Source organism: Pristiophorus japonicus, chromosome 13 (assembly GCF_044704955.1).
Source record: "Pristiophorus japonicus isolate sPriJap1 chromosome 13, sPriJap1.hap1, whole genome shotgun sequence".
NCBI lineage: Eukaryota > Metazoa > Chordata > Chondrichthyes > Pristiophoridae > Pristiophorus > Pristiophorus japonicus.
Window position 1 is genome coordinate 24,463,504 of NC_091989.1, and position 22,411 is coordinate 24,485,914.

Here is a 22,411-nt window from a genome sequence, read left to right on the forward strand (position 1 = left end):
ATAAACACCATTATAAAGGGAGATGTAGGAGTTCCAGTTCAGATCATGGAACGGTGAGGCCAAGAATATAAAAAGAGCAACAGTGGAATCATCAAAAAGAGGTGGCATCAGCACTTTCAGTGAAGGAGGAAGAAAATTAGGGGAAATAATGGGCCTGAAATTCTGATTGAGGTCTTCCAGCGGGCAAATGAGTGAAATACGGAAAAAAGATGCGCACTTACCTGTTGCTGCTGCGCCCGTTCGAACTTCCGAGCCTGAGGCCTCTGGTGACTGCGTGCCGCAGCACGTGCACGTGGGGACGTGCGCAGGCCGGGAGCTGGAGACAGCAGCCAATCAGGTGTAGTATAGATTCTCATTCATAGTAATAGGAGTTCCGTAAGTCCGGAACTCCTATTACTATGAATGAGAAACCCTCCCAAACACAATAAAAAATTGAAAATAAACTACATATTTAACATTTATTTAAATTAAAGTTCTTATTAAGAAAAATGTTCCTGACTTTTAAAAAAAGTTTTTTTTCCATTAAGCCTTAAAATAAACTTACCGTAATGGGGAGGGTTTTTAAAAATAAAATGTGTTTTTCTAACTTTATTTTAAAATGTTTGTGTATTTTTAAACACTTGCGCCTGCTTTTTCAGGCGCAAGATTTTAAAGGACATTTGCAGGGCAAAATATTCGTATCGCAAATCTTGCCCTGCAAGTGTCCTCGTTTCCGATCTGCGGAAGATCTGTCAAGCCAGAAACTTGAAGGATCGGAAAAAACGGTTTTCAGCGCATGCACATTGCGCGCTGAAACCTGGCTTTTCCGATGCCTTCCCGGGTCCGTAGAAATTTCGTACGGACCCGGGACATCGGAATTTCAGGGCCAATGAGTCAGACATCATTGTTGTTTGTGGGAGGTATGGATGTTGACACTGCGAGGGATCAGACTCAGCACGCACCCAGATACAGTCTCACGTTCTCTGATGTAACAATGCTGATGTTATTCATTTATCACCAGCACATCTCAAATCTCAGCAACTCCGTCCAGCCACCTCCCAAATGACAACACCGCTCAGAAATATTTAAAGGAACCTCACCTTTATCCAAATTTTTTTTTTTAATGATTTGCTTTGCCGGCAGCCACCTGCAGTTGTATTTCACTCCTCACATGAAGATGCCCAGAGTGCTTTGCACACATGCACTTCCAGCAGAGGTCCCTGGACAATGAGCAGGAGCAGATTGAGCCTCTCTCCTAGTCCAGGTACAGTGTCCAGTTGAAGCACTCACTATTGTTAGCAGAGCTGAGGCTCGGTCGTTAACAGTGGTGCTGATGACAGGATGGTCTCAGAGCAGCAGTAAGACTCCCACTGATAAACAACTGTGGCTCAAAAATCATGCCAAAATTAAAACAAATTGGCTGGGTCCTTAAGCCTTAGAGACTTGATAAAATCAAATAGTTGGAGGGAACATTCACTTTACAGGGTGGGGTCCGATTTGAGTAATGAAAAAAAACAACATACCTAATATAGGTGTTATTGCAATTAATTCATTACTTAGTGGTTGCGTGGGGAGCCCACAGCGTGTAGGTGGGATGTAAATGGGCCAAATCATTTACTTAATATGCTCTGGAATGTGTGAATAAAACCAAAAGGAGGTGTGTCCTCCTGCGGTTAGCGAGAGGGGTGCATCACAGGATCCAGCTGCCAAGGAGTGGCTCCAACTCACCACCCCGTAGGGGGTTCAGGCAACTTTCCACATTTTAGTTTAATTACCTATATTGTTCTTGCATGCAAACTTTCTACAATCGCCTGACTGCTCTCCTTAACCCACAGGAGGTCTGTTCTGGGCAACTGCTGCCCCTGGAGACCTAAGAAGCACAGTGCAAGAATAGACCATTCGAGTCACCAATCCCACCATTCCGCATAATCATGGATTCTACAACTCAACCCACTGCAAGATCCCGAGGGAGGATTCTGGAAAGTTTCTTCCTACCCTGAACGCAAATAAAGAATCAGGGTGCATTTATACAGCACTTTTCACAACCTTGGGATGTTCCAAAGCACTTTACAGCCAATATGTACTTTTCAAAGTGTAGGAAACGCAGCAATGTGATAATGACCAGATCATGTACATTTTTTTTTTTTTAAAAAGTGATGTTGGTTGAGAGATAAATATTGGCCAGGACACTGGGGAAAACTGTCCTGCTCTTCAAAATAATGCTGTCTGTTCTTTTGCATGTAGCCGAGAGGGCAGAAATGGCATCATTTTAAAGTCCCATCCGAAAGACAGTGCAGCACCCCCTCCGCACTGTACCAGGGGGTCAATCTAGATTTAGTGCTCAGGTTTCTGGAGTGGGACTTGAACCGATGACCTTCTGACTCCAAAGCGAGAGCGCTACTCAAAGCCTTGGGTAGCACCTATCCTAGATCATCCATTCTGATTCAGCTCAGTGGTTCTCGCAACTCAGAAACAGTTAGGGATCAGAGTGGCTCCCAAGCTGCTGGAACCATGAAAATGCTGTGATGATAAAGGGAATTGGTCAAGGATGAAATATATGAGTTAAGTAGGACCTGGTTTAACGATTTACTTGTTACCATGAGTGTTTACTGAAGATCAATTCTCAGAAATCACACGAGTGTATCCAGGAGGGATATACCAGAGAGTGCACGAGAGCGAGAGCGAGCACGTGACAGAGAGCGAGCACGTGACAGAGAGCGTGAGAGCGGCAGAGAGCGCGCGCGTGGCAGAGAGAAAGTGAGAAAATGCAAAAGACAGAGAAAGAGGGAAAATAGAGCACGAGAGGAGAGAGGGTGGGAGGTCGATAGGGAGGGTGGGAGGTCGGGACTGTGGGTGGGCGAGAGAGCACTGGAATATTTGAGTGCAGAGCTGGCAGAAACATGAGAGTGGGAAGAGGCTGAGCTTGGCGGAGGCGAAGGGAAAACCCAACTCTGTTTTTCTCATTTTATTCCAGACAGCTGTTGCGGCAGTCTTTGGAGTAAAGCAAAGGAAGACTAGCCAAGATGTAAAAATGAAATAACTTGTATTGTACAAAGAATGAGATTGTACATTTATGCTGTACCCACATTATAAGTTCAGCGCTGGTGTGATGCAGTATCAGATTCATAGACACGGAGCTGGTGGAACACAAATCTAGAGTTGGACCCGATCTAACTTCACAGAGTCTTGTCCCACTTGCGATTGGGGCGCAGGCTCTGGGCAAGGGAGCAGCCCTTCGGTACCTCACCAAAGTAGGCCAGTGTTGGTAGGCTATTTGACCACTTTGTGCATCACAGCTGAGCCCAATCTTGTCCTTGTTCAACAACCACAGAAGCCACAGGATAGGAACCAGGAGCCTGATTTTCCTCCAGTCTACCAGGGGCCCGGAGAATTGTACCGCCCCTTCTCTCGTCTTGTCTTAGCGCTGTTACCTTACCGTTGGGGGAATCCTAAATCAGAGCATGAGCATCCACAAATTAGAACATAGAGTGAAGGGGAATGTGGATTTAACCTTCGGATCGGGCTCAGATTCCAGAATATGCATCTAAGCAGCACAAGGAGACAATACCACAAACCTGCGGGCTGGAAATGACAGAACATTGCTGGTAGGAGGCTTGGGATGGGGTTAAGGCACATTTGTAGGGTTGTTTATGTATTTTAAAGCAGCCCCCCACCTTCCCCCAATGAACATTTTGTTGTTTAGTTTATGGGGGCTGCCATTTTCTTGCTGTTTGGAAGGGTAGGTGGTAGAGCAATAAGACAGAGCTTCATCTCCCAGCACCTCCACTCGTGCACCCGGCCCCACTCCAGCAGCTGGTTGGTAGCAGAGAGCTTCAGGAAAGCAAGGGCAGGGAGTGAGTTTCAGTACTGAACACACAACACACATACCACACGCACACAGCCCTGAACCTCAACATACAAACAGTCGCACAAACACGTGCACACCCCCACAAATGCACGCTCACACACCCCGACACACGTGCACAGCCCCACAAACAAACGCTCACACACCCCGACACACGCTCACACACCCCGACACACGCTCACAGCCCCACAAACACACGCTCACACACCCCGACACACGCTCACAGCCCCACCGACACACGCTCACACACCCCGACACACGCTCACAGCCCCACAAACACACGCTCACACACCCCGACACACGCTCACAGCCCCACCGACACACGCTCACACACCCCGACACACGCTCACAGCCCCACAAACACACGCTCACACACCCCGACACACGCTCACAGCCCCACCGACACACGCTCACACACCCCGACACACGCTCACAGCCCCACAAACACACGCTCACACACCCCGACACACGCTCACACACCCCGACACACGCTCACAGCCCCACAAACACACGCTCACACACCCCGACACATGCTCACAGCCCCACCAACACACGCTCACACACCCCGACACACACTCACACCCCGACACACGCTCACAGCCCCACAAACACACGCTCACACACCCAGACACATGCTCACAGCCCCACCAACACACGCTCACACACCCCGACACACGCTCACACACCCCGACACACGCTCACAGCCCCACAAACACACGCTCACACACCCCGACACACGCTCACAGCCCCACCAACACACGCTCACACACCCCGACACACGCTCACAGCCCCACAAACACACGCTCACACACCCCGACACACGCGCACAGCCCCACAAACACACGCAAGCCACCTTTTCCCCTGCCACCAGGAAGGATCCCAGTCTCCAGTAAGACCCCCACAAAGAGCGACAGTTCCCCTTGCTGTGACAACTTGAGCACTGTCTTGAAGGTCAGCACGCAGCCCTCGCAGAATATCGCAAACGAAAGGGTCCTAAAACTTGGGCAATAAAAGGCATCTTGTGCCTGCAATCCGAGTCTCAGTGCAGGCCTACCCCCGGATCAGTCAGAGGTGGGGCTCAGGCCTATCCCAGGATCAGTCCGAGGTGGGGTCCAAGCCTATCCCTGGATCAGTCCGAGGTGGGATCCAGGCTGCCCGCCCGTAATTCTAGTCCTGAAACCATTTGCTTTTCTTCACGGGACATGAGGCGGGGACTGCGCCCAGGAGCTTCTTCTTGTATTGTTCGACCAGAGAGTTAAACCGCGACTCTTCCTTGTTCCGTTTTTCGGTCTTTGCACCCTTAGGGTTTGAAAGGAGAAAAACATTTTTTTTTTTTTAAAGTTAAAAATACACGAAGACTGTAGAAACATTTTATATTCAGTGGGCTGGCTTTCAACTGAGGCTTACAACAGGCCTCAGTACCCCAGGGCTAGGGTGAGGGAACCCCCAGGGATCACCCACCTCATCCCCAGCCAAAATCTTCAATCTTCCCATGTGTTCCTCCAACCTCCTACTTCCTCTCTCCCGCTCCCCCCGCCCGTCTCCCCTACAATTCCACAACACCCCCACCCAGGGACCTCACCAAAATGGTGTCAGCAAACTATTTGACCGTGGTGACCGTCACAGCCAAGCCGGATGCCGTCCATACCCGACATCCGCAGATGGAGCACTTTCCAGCAGGGCTCAATGGATGGAGAGTGATGCGGAGCAGGAAACCCTGGCTGATTTAAACCCCTTCTCTTATCCTAGAGGTGCTCGGAGCTAATTGCATTGCTACCTCAGAGATAAGCTAACTAAATCCAGGCCAGAAATCGACCCTGGGCCCTTCCTGGTCACTGCAGCCCTCCACACAACCCCCCTCTGCATCATCTCCTTCCGCGCACCCCCCCTCCCTCACCTGTTTTTTGGAAGGTGCCTGCTTCACCGTGCCGGCAATCTTCACCCTATCTGCCCGGCTCGGCTGCACTTTCACCTTCTTGGGTTGGGGTGGTGGCTGCTTCCCTTTATCCCGCTTTCTGGAACAAGAAATGATTCGGATGCTCCAGGTTAATACCACCAAGTGGGTTGTGTGTGCACGCGCATGTATGGTGGAGGTGGGGGGCGGGGTTGGGGGTTCGTGACATTGCTACCGTCAGCTGTCCCTCCCCTCAGCGCTCAGACTGCCCGCCCCCAGCCGACACGATGAGCGGCAGCCGGTCACGCCGTGCTGGGAGAGCCGCGCCGAACCCTCGTCACACGTCCACAGGCACAGACACGCGGCCCCCAGAATTGGGCGCAGGAGCCGCAGGTCTGCCCCCGGCTGAGGTCAGCTAATGCGGCACCGAGCGGGCATCACTGGCAGGGCCCGGCCTCACCAGTTTTACATACCCACTCCACCTGGCCTTCAGTTGGGAATGACCCCGAATGAGTTTACAAACAGACAGCTTGCTTTGACACATCACCCGCCTCAACCCACGCCCTCCGACAGAAGGGAAGAAACAGATGTGAGACAGCTCATTGTAATCACACCAATTTTGGTGAAGAGCAGGATTCCTTTAAGCCATTCCCCTACCATTTTCTGTACCAAAGTCGTCCCATAGCCGCACGCCATATTTAGTCTGGGCCTATCCTTCTCAGAGAAATATAGGCCATACGACAGCATTTACCCCTCGGGAAGGGGGGGGGGGGGGCAGGACCCATCCAATGAGGAATAGACAAGATTGGGAACAACATGGGTGCAGCTGGGACAGGATCCCATTCGAATTGGGATGGAAAATTTGCACATGGAGCACATCTCCTCAGCACTACCATTAATATTACAGCGATACAAGCAGTGTGCAGGTGAGATACTCCAGATGTTATCAGTCTGTTACACACAGTGATGGTGCGTATCGGCGAGATATTCCAGATGTTATTTGTCTGTTATACAACAGTTTGCATTTATATAGCGCCTTTAACGTAGTAAAACATTTCAAGGCGCTTCACAGAAGTGTTATCAAACAAAATTTCACACCGAGCCACATAACGTGGTATTAAGGCAGATAACCAAGTCAAAGAGATAGGTATTATGAGCGTCTTAAAGGAGGAAAGAGAAGTAGAGAGGGGGGTTTAGGGAGGGAAGCTGAAGGCACAGGCAGCTGAAGGCACAGTCAACAATGGGGGAACGATTAAAATCAGGGATGCGCAAGAAGCCAGAATTGGAGAAGCTCAGATACCTCGGGGGGGGGGGGGGGTTAGAAATTTAGAATCAGAAATTTACAGTACAGCAGGAGGTTATTTGGCTCATTGTGTCTGTGCCAGCCGACATAGAGAAATCCAGCCTTGTCAGTTATGGCAATTCAAGTGCATATCCAAGTACTTTTTACATGCTTTGAGGATTTCTGCCTCTCTCACCCTTTCAGACAGTGAGTTCGATCCCCACCACCCTCTGGGTGAAAATATTTCTTCTCAAATCCCCTCTAAACTTCCTAACAATTACTTTAATCTATGCCCCTGGTGATTGACCCCTCTGCCAAGGAAAATAGGTCCTTCCTAACCACTCTATCTAGGCCGCTCATAATTTTATATACCTCAATAAGGTCTCCCCTCAGCCTCCTCTGTTCCAAAGAAAACCACCCCACCCTATCCAATCTTTCCTCATAGCTAAAATTCTCCCTCCAGTCCAGGCAACATCCTTGTAAATCTCCTCTGTACCGTCTCTAGTGCAATCACATCTTTCCTGGAAAGTGGTGACCAGAACTGCACGCAGTACTCTAGCTGTGGCCCAACTAATGTTTAATACAGTTCAAGCATAACCTCCCTCCTCTTATATTCTATGCCTCGGCTAATAAAGGCAAGTATCCTGAATGCCTTCTTAACCACCTTATCCACTACCTTCAGGAATCTGTGCACATGCACTCCAAGGTCCCTCTGTTCCGCTACACTTCAGTGTCCTGCCATTTATTGTGTATTCCCTTGCCTTGCTAGCTCTCCCCAAATGCATTACTTCACACTTCTCCGGATTGAATTCCATTTGCCACTGTTCTGCCCACTTGACCAGTACATTGATAGCTTCCTGCAGTCCACAGTTTTCTTTTTCATTATCAACCACATGGCTAATTTTTGTATCATCTGCAAATTTCTTAATCATACCCCCATATTCAAGTCTAAATCATTGATATATACCTCAAAAAGCAAGGGGCCTAGTACTGAGCCCTGCGGAACCCCAACTAGAAACAGCCTTCCAGTCACAAAAACATCCATCAACCATTACCCGCTGCTTTCTGCCTCCACTCCGAGCCAATTTTGGATCCAACTTGCTGCTTTAACTTGGATCTCATGGGCTTTTACATTAGTGACCAGTCTGCCAAGTGGGACCTTATCAAAACCCTTGCTAAAATCCATATACACCACATCAAACGCACTACCCTCATCGAGCCTCCGTGTTACCTCCTCAAAAAATTCAATTCAGTTAGTCAGATATGATCTTCCCTTTACAAATCCATGCTGACTATCCTTGATTAATCCATTTCTTTCCAAATGAAGATTTATCCTGTCCCTCAGAATTTCTTTCAATAATTTTCCCACCACCGAGGCTAGGCTAACTGGCCTGTAAGTACTCAATCTATCCCTTTCTCCCTTTTTAAACAATGGTACAATGTCAGCAGTCCTCCAGTACCACACCTGTAGCCACAGAGGATTGGAAAATGATGGTCACAGCCTCTGCTATTTCCTCTCTTGCTTCTCTGGGATACATTTCATCCAGGCCTGGGATTTATCCACTTTCAAAGCTGCTAAACCTCTTAATACCTCCTCTCTCACTACGTTTATTTTTTCTAATATTTCACATTTCTTCTCCCTGATTGCAATGTCTGCGAAGTGTTCATTAACATAGAAACATAGAAAATAGGTGCAGGAGTAGGCCATTCGGCCTTTCTAGCCTGCACCGCCATTCAATGAGTTCATGGCTGAACATGCAACTTCAGTACCCCATTCCTGCTTTCTCGCCATACCCCTTGATCCCCCTAGTAGTAAGGACTTCATCTAACTCCTTTTTGAATATATTTAGTGAATTGGCCTCAACAACTTTCTGTGGTAGAGAATTCCACAGGTTCACCACTCTCTGGGTGAAGAAGTTTCTCCTCATCTCGGTTGTTTACCCCTTATCCTTAGACTGTGACCCCTGGTTCTGGACTTCCCCAACATTGGGAACATTCTTCCTGCATCTAACCTGCTGAACCCATCAGAATTTTAAACATTTCTATGAGGTCCCCTCTCATTCTTCTGAACTCCAGTGAATACAAGCCCAGTTGATCCAGTCTTTCTTGATAGGTCAGTCCCGCCATCCCGGGAATCAGTCTGGTGAACCTTCGCTGCACTCCCTCAATAGCAAGAATGTCCTTCCTCAAGTTAGGAGACCAAAACTGTACACAATACTCCAGGTGTGGCCTCACCAATGCCCTGTACAACTGTAGCAACACCTCCCTGCCCCTGTACTCAAATCCCCTCGCTATGAAGGCCAACATGTCATTTGCTTTCTTAAACGCCTGCTGTACCTGCATGCCAACCTTCAATGACTGATGTGCCATGACACCCAGGTCTCGTTGCACCTTCCCTTTTCCTAATCTGTCACCATTCAGATAATAGTCTGTCTCTCTGTTTTTACACCAAAGTGGATAACCTCATTATACTTATCCACATTATACTTCATCTGCCATGCATTTGCCCACTCACCTAACCTATCCAAGTCACTCTGCAGCCTCATAGCATCCTCCTCGCAGCTCACACTGCCACCCAACTTAGTGTCATCCGCGAATTTGGAGATACTACATTTAATCCCCTCGTCTGAATCATTAATGTACAGTGTAAACAGCTGGGGCCCCAGCACAGAACCTTGCGGTACCCCACTAGTCACTGCCTGCCATTCTGAAAAGTACCCATTTACTCCTACTCTTTGCTTCCTGTCTGACAATCAGTTCTCAATCCATGTCAGCACACTACCCCCAATTCCATGTGCTTTAACTTTGCACATTAATCTCTTGTGTGGGACCTTGTCGAAAGCCTTCTGAAAGTCCAAATACACCACATCAACTGGTTCGCCCTTGTCCACTCTACTGGAAACATCCTCAAAAAATTCCAGAAGATTTGTCAAGCATGATTTCCCTTTCACAAATCCATGCTGACTTGGACCTATCATGTCACCTCTTTCCAAATGCGCTGCTATGACATCCTTAATAATTGATTCATCATTTTACCCACTATTGAGGTCAGGTTGACCGGTCTATAATTCCCTGTTTTCTCTCTCCCTCCTTTTTTAAAAAGTGGGGTTACATTGGCTACCCTCCACTCCATAGGAACTGATCCAGAGTCAATGGAATGTTGGAAAATGACTGTCAATGCATCCGCTATTTCCAAGGCCACTTCCTTAAGTACTCTGGGATGCAGTCCATCAGGCCCTGGGGATTTATCGTCCTTCAATCCCATCAATTTCCTCAACACAATTTCCCGACTAATAAGAATTTCCCTCAGTTCCTCCTCCTTACTAGGCCCTCTGACCCCTTTTATAACCGGAAGGTTGTTTGTGTCCTCCTTAGTGAATACCGAACCAAAGTACTTGTTCAATTGGTCTGCCATTTCTTTGTTCCCCGTTATGACTTCCCCTGATTCTGACTGCAGGGGACCTACGTTTGTCTTTACTAACCTTTTTCTCTTTACATATCTATAGAAACCTTTGCAATCCGTCTTAATGTTCCCTGCAAGCTTCTTCTCGTACTCCATTTTCCCTGCCCTAATCAAACCCTTTGTCCTCCTCTGCTGAGTTCTAAATTTCTCCCAGTCCCCGGGTTCACTGCTATTTCTGGCCAATTTGTATGCCACTTCCTTGGCTTTAATACTATCCCTGATTTCCCTTGATAGCCACGGTTGAGCCACCTTCCCTTTTTTATTTTTACGAGAGACAGGAATGTACAATTGTTGTAGTTCATCCATGCGGTCTCTAAATGTCTGCCATTGCCCATCCACAGTCAACCCCTTAAGTATCATTCGCCAATCTATGTCTCATACCTTCAAAGTTACCCTTCTTTAAGTTCTGGACCATGATCTCTGAATTAACTGTTTCATTCTCCATCCTAATGCAGAATTCCACCATATTATGGTCACTCTTCCCCAAGGGGCCTCGCACAACGAGATTGCTAATTAATCCCCTCTCATTACACAACACCCAGTCTAAGATGGCCTCCCCCCTAGTTGGTTCCTCAACATATTGGTCTAGAAAACCATCCCTTATGCACTCCTTCACTGTATTGCTTCCAGTTTGGTTAGCCCAATCTATGTGCATATTAAAGTCACCCATTATAACTGCTGCACCTTTATTGCATGCACTCCTAATTTCCTGTTTGATGCCCTCCCCAACATCACTACTACTGTTCAGAGGTCTGTACACAACTCTCTCATGTTTTTTGCCCTTTGGTGTTCTGCAGCTCTACCCATATAGATTCCACATCATCCAAGCTAATGTCCTAACTATTGTATTAATCTCCTCTTTAACCAGCAATGCTACCCCACCTCCTTTTCCTTTTATTCTATCCTTCCTGAATGTTGAATACTCCTGGATGTTGAGTTCCCAGCCCTGATCATCCTGGAGCCACGTCTCTGTAATCCCAATGACTTCATATTTGTAAACATCTATTTGCACAGTTAATTCATCCACCTTATTACGGATACTTCTTGCATTAAGACACAAAGCCTTCAGGCTTGTTTTTTTAACACCCTTTGTCCTTTTAGAATTTTGCTGTACAGTGGCCCTTTTTGTTCTTTGCCTTGTGTTTCTCCGCCCTCCACTTTTCCTCATCTCCTTTCTGTCTTTTGCTTTTGTCTCCTTTTTGTTTCCCTCTGTCTCCCTGCATTGGTTCCCAACCCCCTGCCATATTAGTTTAACTCCTCCCCAACAGCACTAGCAAACACTCCCCCTAGGACATTGGTTCCGATCCTGCCCAGGTGCAGACCGTCCGGTTTGTACTGGTCCCACCTCCCCCAGAACCGATTCCAATGCCCCAGGAATTTGAATCCCTCCCTGCTACCATCTTCTGCCTCCACACACAGGTTACCTTTATGGTCTCTAATAGGCCCTATTCTTTCTTTAGTTATCCTCTTGCTCTTAAATATATTTATTGTATTTCCTTGATTTTACTTGCCAACATTCCTTCATGCTCTCTTTGCTTTCCTAATTTCCTTTTTAATTTCACCCCTGCACTTTCTATACTTCTCCAGGGTTTCTGCAGTATTGAGCCCTCGGTATCAGTCATAAGCTTCCCTTTTTTTCTTTATCCTAGCCTGTATGCCCCTTGGCATCCAGGGGGCTCTAGATTTGTTGGTCCCATCCTTTTTCTTTTAGGGAATATACTTGCTCTGAACCCTCACTATCTCCTCCTTGAATGCCTCCCACTGCTCTGACATAATAAGAACATAAGAAATAGGAGCAGGAGTAGGCCATTTGGCCCCTCAAGCCTGCTCCATCATTCAATAAGATCATAGCTGATCTGATCTTGGCCTCAACTCCACTTCCCTGCCCGCTTCCCATAACCCTCTACTCCCTTGTCATTCAAAAATCTGTCTATCTCCACCTTAAATATATTCAATGACCCAGTCTCTACTGCTCTCTGGGGTAGAGAATTCCAAAGATTCACGACCCTCAGAGAAGAAATTCCTCTTCATTTCAGTTTTAAATGGGCGATCCCTTATTTGAAACTATGCCCCCTAGTTCTCGATCCCCCCTCAAGGAGAAATATCCTCTCTGCATATATCCTGTCAATCCCCCTCAGAATCTTATATGTTTCAATAAGATCACCTCTCTAAACTCCAATGAGTATAGGCCCAACCTGCTCAAACTTTCTTCATAAGATAACCACTTCATCTCAGGAATCAACCTTGTGAACCTTCTCTGAACTGCTTCCAATGCAAGTACACCCCTCCTTAAATAAGGAGACCTAAATTGTACACAGTACTCCAGGTGTGGTCTCACCAATGCCCTGTACAGATGTAGAAGGACTTCCCTACTTTTATACTCCATCCACCTTGCAATAAAGGTCAACATTCCATTTGCCTTCCTACTTACTTGCTGTAGCTGCATGTTAACTTTTTGAGTTTCATGTACAAGGACCTCCAGAACCCTCTGTACCATCGCATTTTGTAATCTCTCCCAATTTAAATAATAATTTGTTTTTTTATTTTTCCTACCAAAGTGGATAACCTCTCATTTTCCCACATTATACTCCATCTGCCAAATGTTTGCCCACTCATTTAGTCTATCTATATCCCTTTGCAGATTCTTTGCGTCCTCCTCACAACTTGCTTTGCCACCTATCTTTATATCATCAGCAAATTTGGCTACATTATACTTGGTCCCTTCATCCAAGTCATTAATATAGATTGTAAATAGTTGAGGCCCCAGCACTGATCCCTGTGGCACCCCACTAGTTGCAGTTTGCCAACCTGAAAATGACCCATTTATCCCGACTCTCTGCTTTCTGTTAGCTAGCCAATTCTCTATCCATGCTAATATATTACCCCCAACCCCATGATCTCGTGTCTTATGCAGTAACCTTTTATGTGGCACCTTATCGAGTGACTTCTGGAAATCCAAATACACATCGACTGGTTCCCCTTTGTCCACCCTGCTCGTTACATTCTCAAAGAACTCCAGCAAATTTGTCAAACATGATTTTGCTTTCATAAAACCATGCTGACTCTGCTTAACTATTATGATTTTCTAAATGTCCTGCTACTGCTTCCTTAATAATGGACTCCAGCATTTTCCCAATGACAGATGTTAGGCCAACTGGTCTATAGTTTCCTGCTTTCTGTCTTCCTCCTTTCTTAAATAGGGACGTTACATTTGCGGTTTTCCAATTCACTGGGGCCTTTCCAGAATCCAGGGAATTTTGGTAGATTGCAACCAATGCATCCACTATCTCTGCAGCCACTTCTTTTAAGACCCTAGGATGCAGGCCATCAGGTCCAGGGGGCTTGTCCATCTTTAGTCCTATTAGTTTGCCTAGAACCTTTTCTCTAGTGATAGTGATTGTTTTAAGTTCCCACCCTCCCAATAGCCTCTTGATTATTATTGGGATGCTTTTAGTAACTTCTACAATGAAGACCGATACAAAATATTTGTTCAGAGTCTCTGTCATTTCCCTGTTTCCCATTATCAATTCCCCAGTCTCATCCTCTAAGGGACCAACTTTTACTTTAGCTGCTCGCTTCCTTTTTATATACCTGTAGAAGCTCTTACTGTCCTTTTTTATATTTCTTGCTCGTTCACTCTCAAATTATCTTCTCTCTCTATTACTTTTTTTAAAGTCATCCTTTGCTGGTTTCTAAAAATTTCCCAATCCTCTGGCCTTCTACTATTTTTCGCAGCATTGTATGCCTTTGTTTTCAATTTGATACCATCCTTTACTTCCTTAGTTAGTCACGGATGGTTCATCCTTCCCTTAGAGTCTTTCTTTCTCACTGGAATATCTTTGCTGAGAGTTATGAAATATCTCCTTAAATGCTCATCGACCGTATTACCCTTTAATCTATTTTCCCTGTCCACTTTAGCCAACTCTGCGTTCAGACCTTTGTAATTGCCTTTATTTAAGTTCAGAATACTAGTTTGAGACCTAGCTTTCTCACCCTCAAACTGAATTTGAAATTCTTCCATAGAAACATAGAAAATAGGTGCAGTAGGCCATTCGGCCCTTCGAGCCTGCACCACCATTCAATAAGATCATGGCTGATCATTCACCTCAGTACCCCTTTCCTGCTTTCTTTCCATACCCCTTGATCCCTTTAGCCGTAAGGGCCATATTTAACTCCCTCTTGAATATATCCAATGAACTGGGATCAACAACCCTCTGCGGTAGGGAATTCCACAGGTTAACAACTCTCTGAGTGAAGAAGTTTCTCCTCATCTCAGTCCTAAATGGCTTACCCCTTATCCTTAGACTGTGTCCCCGGTTCTGGACTTCCACAACATCGGGAACATTCTTCCTGCATCTAATCTGTCCAGTCCCGTCAGAATTTTTTATGTTTCTATGAGATCCCCTCTCATCCTTCTAGACTCCAGTGAATACAGGCCCAGTCGATCCAGTCTCTCCTCATATGTCAGTCCTGCCATCCCAGGAATCAGTCTGGTGAACCTTCGCTGCGCTCCCTCAATAGCATGAACGTCCTTCCTCAGATTAGAAGACCAAAACTGAACACAATATTCCAGGTGAGGCCTCATAAGACCCTGTACAACTGCAGTAAGACTTCCCTACTCCTATACTCAAATTCTCTAGCTATGGAAATGGCCGAGACCTTAAACAATTATTTTGCTTCGGTCTTCACAGTGGAAGACACAAAAACCATGCCAAAAATTGCTGGTCACGGGAATGTGGGAAGGGAGGACCTTGAGATAATCACTATCACTAGGAGGGTAGTGCTGGACAGGCTAATGGATCTCAAGGTAGACAAGTCCCCTGGTCCTGATGACATGCATCCCAGGGTATTAAAAGAGATGGCGGAAGTTATATCAGATTAATTCGTTATAATCTACCAAAATTCTCTGGATTCTGGGGAGGTACCATTGGATTGGAATGCAGCTAATGTAACGCCTCTATTTAAAAAAGGGGGCAGACAAAAGGCAGGTAACTATAGGCCGGTTAGTTTAACATCTGTAGTGGGGAAAATACTTGAAGCTATCATTAAGGAAGAAATAGCTGGACATCTAGATAGGAATAGTGCAATCAAGCAGACGCAACATGGATTCAAGAAGGGGAAATCATGTTTAACTAATTTACTGGAATTCTTTGAGGATATAACGAGCATGGTGGATAGAGGTGTACCGATGGATGTGATGTATTTAGATTTCCAAAAGGCATTCGATAAGGTGCCACACAAAAGGTTACTGCACAAGATAAAGGTACGCGGAGTCAGAGGAAATGTATTAGCATGGATCGAGAATTGGCTGGCTAACAGAAAGCAGAGAGTCGGGATAAATGGGTCCTTTTCGGGTTGGAAATCGGTGGTTAGTGGTGTGCCACAGGGATCGGTGCTGAGACCACAACTGTTTACAATATACATAGATGACCTGGAAGCAGGGACAGAGTGTAGTGTAACAAAATTTGTAGATGACACAAAGATTAGTGGGAAAGCGGGTTGTGTCGAGGACACAGAGAGGCTACAAAGAGATTTAGAGAGGTTCAGCGAATGGGCGAAGGTTTGGCAGATGGAATACAATGTCGGAAAATGTGAGGTCATCCACCTTGGAAAAAAAAACAGTAAAAGGGAATATTATTTGAATGGGGAGAAATTACAACATGCTGCGGTGCAGAGGGACCTGGGGGTCCTTGTGCATGAATCCCAAAAAGTTAGTTTGCAGGTGCAGCAGGTAATCAGGAAGGCGAATGGAATGTTGGCCTTCATTGCGAGTGGGATGGAGTACAAAAGCAGGGAGGTCCTGCTACAACTGTACAGGTTATTGGTGAGGCCGCACCTGGAGCAGTGTGCAGTTTTGGACACCTTACTTAAGGAAGGATATACTAGCTTTGGAGGGGGGTACAGAGACGATTCACAAGGCTGATTCCGGAGATGAGGGGGTTACCTTATGATGATAGATTGAGTAGACTGGGTCTTTACTCGTTGGAGTTCAGAAGGATGAGGGGTGATCTTAGTGAAACATTTAAAATAATGAAAGGGATAGACAAGATAGAGGCAGAGAGGTTGTTTCCACTGGTCGGGGAGACTAGAACTAGGGGGCACAGCCTCAAAATACGGGGGAGTCAATTTAAAACCAAGTTGAGAAGGAATTTCTTCTCCCAGAGGGTTGTGAATCTGTGGAATTCTCTGCCCAGGGAAGCAGTTGAGGCTAGCTCATTGAATGTATTCAAATTACAGATAGATAGAGTTTTAACCAATAAGGGAATTAAGGGTTATGGGGAGCGGGCGGGTAAGTGGAGCTGAGTCCACGGCCAGATCAGCCATGATCTTGTTGAGTGGCAGAGCAGGCTCGAGGGGCTAGATGGCCTACTCCTGTTCCTAATTCTTATGTTCTTATGTTCTATGAAGGCCAACATACCATTTGCCTTCTTTGCCAACTGCTGTACCTGCATGCCAAGTTTCAATGACTGATGAACCATGACACCCAGGTCTTGTTGCACCTCCCCTTTTCCTAATCTGCCACCATTCAGATAATATTCTGCCTTCGTGTTTTTGCCACCAAAGTGGATAACCTCACATTTATCCATATTATACTGAATCTGCCAAGCGTTTGCCCATTCACCTAACCTGCCCAAGTCACCCTGCAGCCTCTTAGCGTCCTCCTCACAGCTCAGACCGCCACCCAGCTTAGTGTCATCTGCAAACTTGGAGATATTACACTCAATTCCCTCATTCAAATCATTAATGTATATTTTTAAAACCGGGGTCCCAGCACCGAGCCCTGCGGCACCCACTAGTCACTGCCTGTCAGTCTGAAAAGGACCAGTTAACCCGACTCTCTGCTTCCCGTCTGCCAACCAATTCTCTATCCACGTCAGTCCATTACCCCCAATACCATGTGCTTTAATTTTGCACACCAATCTCTTGTATGGGACCTTGTCAAAAGCCTTTTGAAAGTCCAAATACACCACATCCACTGGTTCTCCCTTGTCCACTCTACTAATTACATCCTCAAAAAATTCCAGAAGACTTATCAAGCATGATTTCCCTTTCATAAATCCATGCTGATTTGGATCGATCCTGTCACCGCTTTCCAAATGTGCTGCTATTTCATCTTTAGTAATTGATTCCAACATTTTCCTCACTACTGATGTCAGGCTAACCGGTCTATAATTACCCGTTTTCTCCCACCCTCCTTTCTAAGAAAGTGTTGCTACATTAGCTACCCTCCAGTCCATAAGAACCGATCCAGAGTCAATAGACTGTTGGAAAATGATCACCAATGCATCCACTATTTCTCGGGCTACTTCCTTAAGTACTCTGGGATGCAGACTATCAGGCCCTGGGGATGTATCTGCCTTCAATCCCATCAATTTCCCTAACACAATTTCCAGCCTAATAAGGATTTACTTCAGTTCCTCCTTCTCACTAGACCTTCGGTCCCCTAGTATTTCTGGAAGGTTATTTGTGTCTTCCTTCGTGAAGACAGAACCAAAGTATTTGTTTAACTGGTCTGCTATTTCTTTGTTCCCCATTATAAATTCACCTGAATCTGGCTGCAAGGGACCTACGCTTGTTTTCACTAATCTTTTTCTCTTCACATATCTATAGAAGCTTTTGCAGTCAGTTTTTATGTTCCCAGCAAGCTTCCTCTCATATTCTATTTTCCCCTTCCTAATTAAACCCTTTGTCCTCCTCTGCGGTATTACAAAATTCTCCCAGTCCTCAGGTTTGCTGCTTTTTCTGGCCAATTTATATGCCTCCTCTTTGGATTTAACACTATCCTTAATTTCCCTTGTTAGCCACGGTTGAGCCACCTTCCCCGTTTTATTTTTACTCCATTCAATTGTTGAAGCTCATCCATGTGATCTTTCACTCTTCCCAAGAAGATCTTTTACCATGAGATCATTAATTAATCCAGTCTCATTATACATTACCCGATCTAAAATAGTGACCCTGAAATTCCGATGTCCCTGGCCCATACGAAGTTTCTATGGACCCGGGAAGACATTGGAAAAGCCGGTTTTCAGCGTGCAATGCGCGTGTGCTGAAAACAGGCTTTTCCGGTCCGTCAAGTTTCTGGCTTGACAGATCTCGTGCATATCGGGAGCGAGGACACTTGCAGGGCAAGATTTCTGATAGTTACACATATCTTGCCCAGCAAATGGCCTCAAAAATCTTGCGCCTGAAAAAGCAGGCGTATAGCCTACTTTTACAGGCGCAAGTGTTTAAAAATACACAAAAACATTTTAAAATAAAGTTATAAAAACACATTTTGTTAACAACCCTCCCCATTACGGTAAGTTTATTTTAAGGCATAATTTAAAAAAAACTTTTTTTAAAAATCAGGAAAATATTTTTTTTAATAAGACATTAATAACTAATTTAAATGAATCTTAAATATGTAGTGTATATTTTCTATTTTTTTTTCGTGTTTTGGGTGTTGGGGGGGGGTTTCTCATTCATAGTACTTACGAAACTCCTATTACTACGAATGAGAATATACTATACCTGATTGGCTGCCCAGAGCCATGTGACTCCAGCTCTAGGCCTGCACATGTCCCGACGTCAAGAGGAGGTCTGTGGATCAGAATGTCGAGCGGGCACAGCACCTTCAGGTAGGTGCGTATTTTTTCTCTAAAATCTAGTCGAACGCCCGCGGGAAGGAGAAAGCGGAATTTCTGGGCCATTAATTGATTTACCTTCAAGTAGCACTTTCCAGTCCACTTTGGCTAACTCACACCTCAGCTTAGTAAAATTGGCTTTTCCCCAATTGAGAATTTTTATTCCTGGTCTATATTTGTCCTTTTCCATAATTACATTAAATCTAACTGAATTATGATCACGACCACCAAAATGCTCTCCCACTGATACCCCTTCCACCTGCCCAGCTTCATTCCCTAAAATTAAGTCCAGAACCGCCCTCTCTCTTGTTGGGCTTGCTATGTACTGGATGAAAAAGTTTTCCCAAATACATTTTAAGAATTCTGCTCCCTCTATAACTTTCACACTAATTCTATCCCAGTTAATATTTGGGTAGTTGAAATCCCCTATTACTGCCCTATTGTCAGAAATATGCCTACATTTTTCCTCTTCTATCTCCTTCTGACTGTTTGGAGGTCTATAGTACACTCCCCTTTTTTGTTCTTCAGTTCAACCCATATAGCCTCATTTGATGATCCTTCTAACATATCATCCCTCCTCATAGCTGTAATTTTTTCTATAATCAATACTGCGATTCCCTCTCCTTTTTTATCCCCCACTATCTTGTCTGAAAACCCTGTAACGTTGAGCTGCCACTCCTGCGCTTTCAGCCATGTCTCAGTAATAGATATATCATACTCCCAAGTGTCTATCTGTGCTCTCAGCTGATCTGACTTATTCCCTAGACTCCTTGCATTGAAGTATATACCATTTAGCACTGCCAAACTGCCTGGTTGTCTATTTTCTAGTCTTTGTTTCCTCTGCCTTCCAAACTCACTTATTAATTTTCTGCCTTCCATTTCCAGCTTTGCTTCTCTCCCTTCTGAATCTACTCTCAGCTTCCCATTCCCTGTCCAGCTAGTTTAAACCCTCCCCAATAGCACTAGCAAACTCTCCCACAAGAATATTTGTCCCGGCTCTGTTGAGGTGCAACCCATCCCGCTTGTACAGGTCCCACCTCCCCCAGAAACGGTCCCAATGCCTCAGGAATCGAAAGCCCTCCCTCCCTCACCATCTCGCCAGCCATGCATTCATCTGTTCTATCTTCCTATTTCGGTACACTAAGCATAATCTGGAGATTACTACCTTTTGAGGTCCTGCTTTTTAATCGCTTTCCTAGCTCCCTCAAATCTGCCTACAGGACCTCATCCCTCGTTCTACCTATGTCATTGGTACCGATATGATTCTTTCACATTCCTCTAAAAACTGATAAATACTTATCAAGCATATCTGTCATTTCCACATTTTCAAATAGTGGAAACAACAGACTTGGGTTGTAGGGCTGGAGGAGGTTACAGAGATAAGGAGTGGTGAGGCCATGGAGGGATCTGAAAACAAGGATGAGAATTATTATTTTTTTTTTTTTAAATCGAGGAATTGCTCAACCGGGAGCCAATGTAGGTCAGCGAGCACAAGGGTGATAGGTGAACGGGACTTGGTGCGAGTTAGGATATGTGCAGTAGAGTTTTGGATAAGCTCAAATTTACAGAGGATGCAAGGTGGAAGGCCAGCCAGGTGTTATCAGTCTGTTACACACAGTGATGGCACATGTAGGTGAGAAATTGGCTCAATCTCCTCTCCCCAGAGCAGACTCTCCCTCAACCCCACTAACACTGCCTGCTTCAGTGTCCTTTCCTGGGAACCTGCTGCACAAAGTGATTATCCTTTGGGTGAAAAAGCTCTCCCTAATTCACCTTTAACTTGGGGGATTCCAACCCTTCTATTCATACAGTGCCTTATATGGGCCATCGCAGTTATGACTGTTACATGGAGAATCTCAATACCAAACAGAAAACCGATTCAACGTCCTTAATCTTTCCTCAGAGCTGAAATGTCTGATATCCAGAATCACCTTACTTGCACCCTTTGGGAGGCAGTAATACCCTTTCTGCTCCAACAGAGAACGACCCCACTCCCCTGTGTGACCAGGTCATGGTGCATGCAGAACCTCGCGACGTTAACCTTTCAACTCTTGTAAAGTTAGTACTTAAAAGGCAAGATTTTATTTTATCATAGAAATTTACAGCACTAAACTATGTGCAGGAGCCTTAGGATCTACATTAAAAAAAATAACATTTTTGGGAGTATCGTGATGCAATGAATGTATTTTATGCAGATTAGTGAAGCAGGTAAGTATTTAAATATTCTGTCCTGCGTTTGCATGTTAATGTTAGCACAAGCAGGAAGTGGTGACCAGATGCCCTCAGACGAAGGAGGACCCAATAGAGGTGTTCAAAATTCTGAGGCGTTTTTTGATAAAGCAACTAGGGAGAAACGGTTTCCTCAGGCAAGTGGGCCTGTAACCAGAGGTCATAGATTTAATATATTTGGCAAAAGAACGAGAGGGAAGAGAGAATTTTTTTTCAGGGTTATGGGACTAAATTGGACAGTTCTTTCATAGAGCCGGCAGAGGCACAAGGGGCCCTTCTGTGCTGCATGATTCTATGACGCACTCCTCGAGTCAAACTCATACCGGATTTTGGGGCCTCGGTGCGATGGCAGAGGCAGCACCTTCTTCCGCTTCTTGCCATTGGCCAGCTCCACCACCTCGACCTCGGGCTTGGTGTGAAATCCAGACCATGGTTTGCCACCTTGTGGGGCAGTCGTGGGGTCAAGCTGCTGTTGGTTGCTTGGATGTTTACTGGGTTTCCTGGGCTGCGCCCGAGTATTTCCTCCAGCTTTAAGCTGCTGTAACTGCTGTCAAAAGAAAAACATAAAAGGAATTTCAGACTTCCAGTCGACTACTAAAAAATTTATTTTAAACGTTCAAGTTTCAGTCGATCGAATCTGTCGTGATTAGAGGTGCCCTCCGAATTAAATTACAATTCATTGCTGCTGCTCACTGGAGGCTCCAACTGAGCGACAGCAGTCTGACAGCACCCTCCAGTGGCTGGGACGGGACACAGCAGCATTTACATTTAAAGAGGGAGCACCTGTTCAAATTGGACAATATAGTATCAGGACCCCAGGGGTTGATGTCTTAATTCAAACTGTGGGGGAAAAAAATTAACTGAATGTGAAGCAAGAAAGTACGGTCTTGCATTTATATAGTGTCTTATCACATCCTCAATACATCCTAAGGGGCTTTACAGCAAAAACAGTTTAACTGGTCATTCATCCCAGAGAACCAGTTGCAGGGAGGAAACCGGCAGACCCCCGGTTACAGGGGGATGGACGGACGGACCCCCGGTTACAGGGGGATGGACGGACGGACCCCCGGTTACA

General features: G+C 45.7%; 1 protein-coding gene across 2 annotated transcripts in view; it reads right to left on the minus strand.

The window, feature by feature from the left end:
- Window positions 1-3,005: 3,005 nt before the first annotated feature.
- Window positions 3,006-22,411, minus strand: part of rbm28 (RNA binding motif protein 28) — a 46,994-nt gene continuing 27,588 nt past the window's right edge. For both annotated transcript variants that reach the window (XM_070897264.1, XM_070897263.1), the window contains exons 17-19: window positions 21,660-21,883; window positions 5,742-5,859; window positions 3,006-5,143 (exon numbers count right to left, since the gene is read on the minus strand). In XM_070897264.1, the coding sequence (XP_070753365.1) occupies window positions 5,012-5,143; window positions 5,742-5,859; window positions 21,660-21,883 (474 nt within the window). In that variant the 3' untranslated portion in view covers window positions 3,006-5,011. The remainder of the gene's footprint in view (window positions 5,144-5,741; window positions 5,860-21,659; window positions 21,884-22,411) is intronic.